The sequence below is a fragment of the Colobus angolensis genome, unplaced genomic scaffold, assembly GCF_000951035.1.
Source record: "Colobus angolensis palliatus isolate OR3802 unplaced genomic scaffold, Cang.pa_1.0 Scaffold308, whole genome shotgun sequence".
In the NCBI taxonomy this organism is placed as follows: Eukaryota; Metazoa; Chordata; class Mammalia; order Primates; family Cercopithecidae; genus Colobus; species Colobus angolensis.
The window spans coordinates 769,037-777,051 of NW_012116355.1; the positions used below are offsets into that span (position 1 = coordinate 769,037).

At 47.8% G+C, this 8,015-nt stretch overlaps 1 protein-coding gene across 5 annotated transcripts; it reads right to left on the reverse strand.

Moving 5' to 3' along the window:
* Positions 1-225: 225 nt before the first annotated feature.
* Positions 226-5,186, reverse strand: LOC105517794 (chromosome unknown open reading frame, human C9orf131). Of its 5 annotated transcripts, XM_011950492.1 has the most exons (3): positions 5,128-5,186; positions 3,737-3,811; positions 226-3,359 (listed from the first exon to the last, which is right to left on the reverse strand). In XM_011950492.1, the coding sequence occupies exons 1-3, from the start codon at positions 5,137-5,139 to the stop codon at positions 348-350; spliced, it is 3,099 nt and encodes a 1,032-aa protein (XP_011805882.1). In that variant the 5' UTR covers positions 5,140-5,186; the 3' UTR covers positions 226-347. The 5 variants fall into 5 exon arrangements, with proteins under 5 accessions (XP_011805882.1, XP_011805883.1, XP_011805881.1 ...); XM_011950493.1 differs by lacking the exon at positions 3,737-3,811; XM_011950491.1 differs by lacking the exons at positions 3,737-3,811; positions 5,128-5,186 and adding an exon at positions 3,842-4,014.
* Positions 5,187-8,015: the final 2,829 nt, after the last annotated feature.

The window sequence follows — 8,015 nt, forward strand, 5'->3', positions numbered from 1 at the left end:
TCTCAAGGGCGGCCCTGGGCTATGCTGACCTGGCCTTGTAGCCTCACCCTGTAGAGTAGGGATGTGTGGACTCCAGATGTGATCATCTGTGAAGATCCATAAAAGAGAGTTAAGCCTGCAGAATCCTGAGTGTTGTACTTCTGGGACTTGAATCTGAGGGGATATGGCTGCAGCAGAATTGGGAACTGATGTATTCAGTACCTTGGATTCCAAAGAAGACATGAATGGGATTTGTCTAATTCAGCTAGTTTATTAGAATTTCCATTTCTTGTCTCCACATCCCCACCATCCCCCTGGTTTGGCTTCAGGTCTTGGCATACCAAGTGCCAGTATTACCAGCCTTTTCTCTACTGACTAGATTTGGTGGGTAGGGGTCGATGGTTACCCAGGCATTTGGCTAACAACTTTTGGAAACCCCTGGTAAGGGAAGCCTTGAGGGTAGGGGAGGAGAGATGCTTCTCCATGTGGGCCCAAGGACAGTGCTTACAGTGGTGAGGGGTCAGGATGTCACTTGCTCTCAGACCTGCCTCTGGCTGATCCTGGGGACCGGAAGCTTTGGGGAGAAGCAGCTGGGGAAGAGCAGTGTGTTGAGAGCTCTGGCCCCTGTGTTGAGACCTTTGAGGAAATGTGCTTACAGGGGCCTCTACTAGGCTTCTGGCCTGGGCAGGGTGGTTCTTCCCTGTGACTGTGGATAACCCCAACCTTGCAGTCCCTCCTCTATGGTCTCCTGCTTTGGGTTTTCTAGGGTGCTCTCTTTTTTTGGCTGAGGATGAGGCTGAAGGCTTGTCCTTTCTCTTGTCTGAGACCAGAACCTTAGAGTTTGAGGGTTCTCCTGGGCCTGGAGATGGATAGTTCACACCAGCCTCCATGTGTACAAATGACCCTTGGAATGGGACCTGGCTCACCATCTGCCCCTTCATTTTCTCCCCTCTTTGAGATCCTTGTTCTGCCCTGCCAGACTCCTGCGACTGAAGCTGGGAAGAGGATTGGGAGTGATGACAGTGGGAGGACTGGACAGGCTGAGGTACTGTGCCCTGAACTTTTTGAGGATGACAACTTGAAGAGTGGGGCCATGGATTGGGGGGATGAATCTTCTGTGATGGGCAGGAAGGGAGTCCCCAGGAGTCTGGAATTGTGGAGCTCAGAATAGGGGAGCTGCAAAATGATTGACTTGGTCCGGGGGCTCTGGAGGCAGAGCTCTGCTGCAGTTTCTTCAGCCTGAGTTTCAACTCTCTACTCCACTGCCAGGCATGGATCCTAGGATGGGTGAGCACCTCTGGGACAGTCCCTCTCTGGGAGTATGGGACTTCTGCCTTAACCCTTGGGCACTTCTGTCCCTTGGGTAGACCAGGATGAGTGCGCTCAATCTTCACAGCTTCAGCTAGGGTGGGAGGCCAGGGCACTGGGTGTAGGGGATCCACCGCCGGAGGGCTAGGGCCTTGGGGAACTTCTCTTTGTTGCACATTTCTCCACACAAATTCAAGGTCAATGTGTAGCTCTGGTAGAGGAGTACAGAGTGACCTGGGGGCTGGGAGCTCAGTGGCCCAGTGGTTCTTTCTTTGCTCCACTGCTTCCCCATCAGGCTTACAGTTGCTTTGGTCTGCGATAGGCTCACTTATATGGGACTTTGAAACAGAGTTTGAGGATGGACTGGAGCCCCCACCTGGGAACACAGGAACACAGTTTTCTTTTTGCTCCATTTCCCCTACAGTAGACTGGGAATCAGACCAGACTCCCAGAGGGCTGACTCCATGCACGTCTTGGGGTGAGTTACAAACTGGGTGCTTAGAGGCCCAGGAGTTCTTTCTCTTTCGTATGTTCCCATGTCTAGCTTCAGAATCAGACAGGACCCCCATGGATCTAACTCTGAGTGGCTCTGGTGCAAGAGCTGGGAGTGGGCTGAGGGCCAGAGATGGAGACCTAGAAACCCAGGAATTCCTGCAATGCTCAGTGTCCTTCCATGTAGCTTCTGATGTAGTGAGGCCTTCCCCAGAATTGACTCTGTGTGGTTCCATAAGGGAAGTTGGAGATGCACTATGAACAGGGTCTGGGGAATCAGATGTCCAGAGGTTCTCTTTCTGCCCCATGGTCTCCCACAAAGTTTTGGATTCAGACAGGTCTCCCTGGAGGCCCATTACTAGAGACTCCAGGAGAGGGACTGAGGGAAGGCTGGGAGGTGAAACTGGGTCTGCAGGGACCCAAATATTTTCTCTACTCTGCATGCCCTTCCATGGTGTCTCAGATCTTGGTGGGACACATTCAGGGCTGGTTCCAGAGAGCCCTGGATTGAGGTCCAAGGCTGGAGACTCAAAAGCCCAGAGGTTTCCTGAGTTTGCTCTGCATTCCCACTGGGGCTTATATCTGGATGGATTTTCCAGGAAACTCTCTCCCTGGAGTTCTGGCAGGGAGTGCAGGGGAGGGCAAGGGACTGGCATTGAAGACTCAGAGGCCTGAGGTTTCTCTTTGTATCCCATGGTTCCCAAGAAGTCCTTAGATGTAGTAAGTCCTCCTTCAGGGCTAACTTTTTTGGGTTCTGACAGAGAAGCTGGGAATTGGCAGGGGGGTGGCATCGGAGGCTCAAAAGCCTGGGGCATCTTTTTGTGTCTTGTGGTTTCCAACTGAGTCTCATATCCAGGGAGAACTTCTAGGGGGCTGGTTCCAGGGGACTGTGTGGGTACCTCAGCGCCAGATAAAACTCCCTTGTGGTCCACAGGGAAGGGCCTCAGATGGTGGGGTAGTGATGAGACAGAAGGAGAAGATAGAGATGGAAGCAACTGAGGATTGGGGGCCATCCCTTCTAGATCTTCCATAGTGTGGGCCTCATGGGTAGAAAACTGGGCTGAGGAGTGATCCTGGGGAAGCAACAGGTTGGACCTAGATAGGAAGGCAAGCTTGTTGAAGAAGACAGAAGAACAAACAGACAACTTCAGAGGAGAGGGGCCACCTGAGCTCAGCAAGATGGCTTCCAAGGACTCGCTATGCAGAGAGGGGAGACCCCAGAAGAGCTGGCTTTTTCTCTGCTGCCCGTGGTTGCCTGATACTATCTTGTGCCTCACAGGAAAGCTGGTCAGAATCTGGAAGATGGGGAAGGATCTTGAAGGGCTCGTGGGCTGCATGACTGTTTGCTCTGGTATCCCTGTGGCCTTGAGGAGGCCCTCAGAACCACAGGATGGCTGGGGTGGGGCTGGAGTGGCTTGCTCTCCAGTGGGAGCTGCTTTGGTAGGAGAACATGGCTTCAGTGGATCCAGAGATGCCTCGTCTTCCACCTCTTCCTCCTCTTCTTCCCCTTCTTCCTCCACTTCTGATTTCTGCTTGCACAGGCGATCAAGGAAGGCCACATGGTGCAGAAGTGGTAGGTCCTGGGAAGTAGAGAAAGATACTCTCAGGCATGAAGCCTTTTTGGATACACAGGGTTTGTTACAAGGCACTCAGTCTGCTCCATATCCAGAGTGGACAGTTACTCACCAATCCCACGTGTGGTCAGTCACCTACACAGCTGCTCATCTAGTATTAATGGTCATTACCCAGTCCTCATTTGGAGATCACTATTCCCTCACATAGCCCTATATCTAGAGTCCATGGTCACTCACCTGGCTTCAAATCTAATGTCAGTGGTTACTCACCCAGCCTCACATCTAGGGCTTATAGTCACTCACCTGGGCCCACATTCATACCAATGACCTCACCTGTGGTGTCAGCAGTCATTCATCCAGCTGTACAGTCACAGGTCACCCACCTTGCCTTGCACCATATTCCCAGAGCACCAGGGATGAAGCTGTCGCAACCTCCCAAGCTGCCACCATCTCCGAATCTGCCAAACCATGAATAAGAATAGTGTCACCAGATTTCCTGGACTCTGGAAGCAGCTGCTGCCGCAGTGTCTGCAGGCTAGGGTATGGGTCAGTTGGCCCCAGAGAAGCCCCATATCCCCCTTAGCCCCGAGCAGGTCCTCCAGCAGCCATTCCATTTCCCTTAGCCTTGTGGCAGTTTACCCTGAGGTCATCACTGCATCACAGAACAAAGAACTCCCATCCCCCACAGAGGCCCGGGCTTAACAGACTTCTTCCTGAATTTAGAACCAAAAAAAATTTCCTCCATCAGGCAATTCCTGCTTCACTCCGCGAAATGTGGGTGATCCCCTTTTGATTGCCCAGTTCAGAATTATGCTTCAGGCATTGTGGTTAAGTACATGGATTCTAGCACCTAACTGCCTTATTCAAATCATAACTCTGTCATTTGCTACCTGTGAAAACTTAAACTACTTAATCTTTTCAGTGCCTCATTTTTCTTACCTGTATAGATAGATAAGAAAAATGAGGATAAGAAAAATGAGGCACTGAAAAGATTAAGTAGTTTGATAAGATATCATTATCTTTATTTTATAGATATTTGTTATTACCGTTATTTTCAGACAGCATCTCACTGTGTCACCCAGACTGGAGTGCAGTGGTGTGGTCACAACTCACTGCAGCCTCAACCTCCTGGGCTCAGGTGCTCCTCCTGCCTCAACCTCCTGAGTAGCTGGGACCACAGGCATGTGCACCATACCCAGCTAATTTTTATATTTTTTATTTTTGTAGAGACAGGATCTCTCTATATTGCCCAGGCTGGGCTCTACTCCTGAGCTCTAGGGATCCTCCTGCCTTGGCCTCCCAAAGTGGTGGGATTATAGGCGTGAGCCATCTTGCCTGGCATGTTATTTTTAGAGGCAGGGTCTCATTGTATTGCCCCAGCTGGTCTTGACCTCCTGAGTTCAAGAGAGCTTCCCATCTCAGCCTCCGAGTAGCTGGGATTACACGCATGGGCCACTGTACCCAGCACAATAATATTATTACTTACTACATAGGGTTGTTTTGAGGATGTAAAAAGTAAAGTAGTGGTTCCTCTTCAAAGACTTTCCTCTCCGTCTAGTTAGGAATAAATAGTAACTTCTCTTAGAAGCAAAATTTATTCAAATACCTGTGCTAACATTCTTAAATATCTGCTAGCCATAATAAAGAAATCAATGTACTTTATGTTCTTAGTTTCCACAGTTTAGCCTAAATATTTGCCCTGGCATGCTTATATTGGTCCAAGCAAGCATTAGGTCATAGCCTGTTCCTCTTCTGTATTTGAAGGTGTTTTTACCTTTCTCAGCATTCCACAAGTTAACTTCCTCCTTCCTTTGTTCTCCTCTGCCTTTGCCTCTTTTTAAAAAGTTCTAAGTTGCTAGCCAGTCAGGACAAATACAGAATGTGAGGTCCCATTACAGCCAATGGAAACCGGACACAGCAGTAGGGTGGATATGTCAGGCTATAAATGACCCTGCCTCCTTTGTTCGGTATACTCTTCATGGCAAAACTGCTGGCGAGTGTACCCTTTCTGCAGAAAGTAAAAATGACCTTGCTGAGGAAATGTAATTTATATTCAAGTGCTATTTCTTTTTTTTTTTTTTTTTTGAGACGGAGTCTCGCTCTGCCGTCCAGACTGGAGTGCAGTGGCTGGATTTCAGCTCACTGCAAGCTCCACCTCCTGGGTTTAGGCCATTCTCCTGCCTCAGCCTCCCGAGTAGCTGGGACTACAGGCGCCCGCCACGTCGTCCGGCTAGTTTTTTTTGTATTTTTAGTAGAGACGGGGTTTCACCATGTTAGCCAGGATGGTCTCGATCTCCTGACCTCGTGATCCGCCCATCTCAGCCTCCCAAAGTGCTGGGATTACAGGCTTGAGCCACTGCGCCCGGCCTAAGTGCTATTTCTTTATGGCACCGGGGAACAAGCATTTCTAACAAGGATTAAATGAATAAATGTGAATGCTTAGAATAATGCCTGGTACATAATGTATGCTGTATTCAATTTCTATTTAAAGTTTCTGATTATAAGCTTCATTCTGTCTTTAATGGTTGGAAGCTATCCCCTCTTTTTTATGCTTATGTCAGCTGTGAACTGTGAAGCATTCATGTTAAGGATGACAAATAAATATGCTTTGCCTTTCTTATTTCCTCCATTTTCCCCTAAAACCACCACTTTGTTCCATGTCGGCCCTTCCTTTCAGGGCCACACTTCAATCCCTGTCCTCATTAAAAGCTAATTTGTTCTGGTGGAAAGTGTGCTGAGCTGAAAGTGAGGAGACTTGGGTTCTCTAGCTTCGTCACTGATCCACCACGTGATCTTGAGAAACCAAGAGAGGTTTCTCCTTTGGTACCATGAGTTGGACTAGACTGATTTCATTCATTCATGCAACATTTGTTGAATGCCTATTATGGACCAGGTATTGTGCCCAGACTTGAAACTGCAGAAGTGAGATAGAGTCTCTGCACTAAACTAGGTCCCATTTCATTGGGGGATCAGTGAAGTAACAGATAATGAAAATAGAGATACACACAGAGTATTATGGGGCCAGAGAACAGATAACCCACCAGTCCGAAGAAGGAGGTTGATGGTGAGGGGTGCTTCCCAGAGGAGATGATTCATGCTTGATTTGAGGAACCAAGAAAGTGAGGATGTAGTGTAGGGAATGAGAGGACAATCAGGCAGTAGGAACAGCCTGTGTAAATGTGCTAGGGCAGAGAAACTATGACCCATTATGGAAATTGAAGGTATTTCAGTGTGGCTGTAGTTTTGTTTGGGGGTTGGGGAAACGGTAGGAGATGAACCTAGAAAGACAAGATCACAAAGCCCCTGAACACCCAGCTAAAAAAGTTGGAACTCTGTCACTTTTCAATGTGAAACCACTGAAAAATTTTAAACAGGGAAGTTGTTATGCCCAGACCGTTTATTCCCCGAAGAAGACCACCAGAGTCCAGAGTCAAAGCCAAGCGGCAAGGATCTTTAATGCAAGTTCGAACTTGGTCCCTCCGTTTCACAACATACAAGAGGGCCTCGAACAATGCGTGCGCTCGCTTTTTATAGCCCGATGAAAATAGGACTTGTAAGCTTACAGAGGAACAGGGAAAAAGGGAATTCTTTAGGTTACAGCATTACAATTGGTTAACATATTAAGTTATACATTTAGCAGTTATCTATTGTTCCCGTGCTTTCAGTAAAACTACAAACGGCAGTGTCCTTATCAGGGATTTCCCAGGATTTCCCAAGCTGAGATATACGGAGGAATGTATTTGCACTGGGCCGTGTTTGTACTGGGCCCAGGAAATTGAGAGATATATGGTGTCAAGCTGAATGTATTTGCACTGGGCCGTGTTTGTACTGGGCCCAGGAAATTGAGAGATATATGGTGTCAAGCTGAATGTATTTGCTGGGCCCAGGACTGAGGAATGTGCCTGATTTCTTTCAAAGTGAGAAGATGAAGTTTGTGTCTTGGAAATAACATTCTAGTGAGGGTAGAGACACGAAAGGCAAGAGGTTAGGTGAGTCTTGCTTCAGTTAAAGAAAAACTAAAGTGAGGCTGGAACCATGGCAGTGATGGTGGGCATGAGGAATATGGATTCAAGTAGAATTCCAGAGATAAAATTGATTAGACTTGTTTACCAATAGGATGGGTTGGGGGAGAGAGTAAATTGAGGGTGACTCCAAGATTTCTGACTTGGGAAACTGGATGTTTGTTGGTGCAATTTCACTGAGATAAGAAACAAAAGACCTGGGAACCAAGTTAGGGTGGTTGGGGGGTGGTGATGGGTTCCATTTTAGATATTTGAATTTGAGGTTCTGATGTCACCTCAAGGTAAAGCTAGGCAAGGGACAGATACATGGATCTGAAGCTTGGGAGAACAGTCTGTGGGGAGGGGTGGATGTAGATTTGACATCTAGCAGCATATATGTAGCAGCTGAAACCATTGAAGGGCATCAAGATGAGCTAGTTACGTGTAACATTTGGCCCAGACAGTGCTTTTTAACTGTGACCAATGGTGTTTTTTTTAGAAAAACCTGAATGAGTAGCCACTATTGTAAATCAGTAGATTGTATATAATATTATTTCCAACTTAAAATCTGGCAACACTGGACTTACGTTCCCACAAAGTAAAGGCTATTTGGAGCTAAGTAGCAATTGCTCCCTCTGGAATGAACTTGTGCTCTCCAGTT

Excerpts from the sequence above, each read along its gene's own strand:
- LOC105517794 (XM_011950489.1), bottom strand. The coding sequence starts at position 3,967 with ATGGAATGGCTGCTGGAGGACCTGCTCGGGGCTAAGGGGGATATGGGG. Across the intron at positions 3,360-3,736 it reads GGAATATGGTGCAAGGCAAG|GACCTACCACTTCTGCACCA; the intron begins GTGGGTGACCTG and ends TCTACTTCCCAG.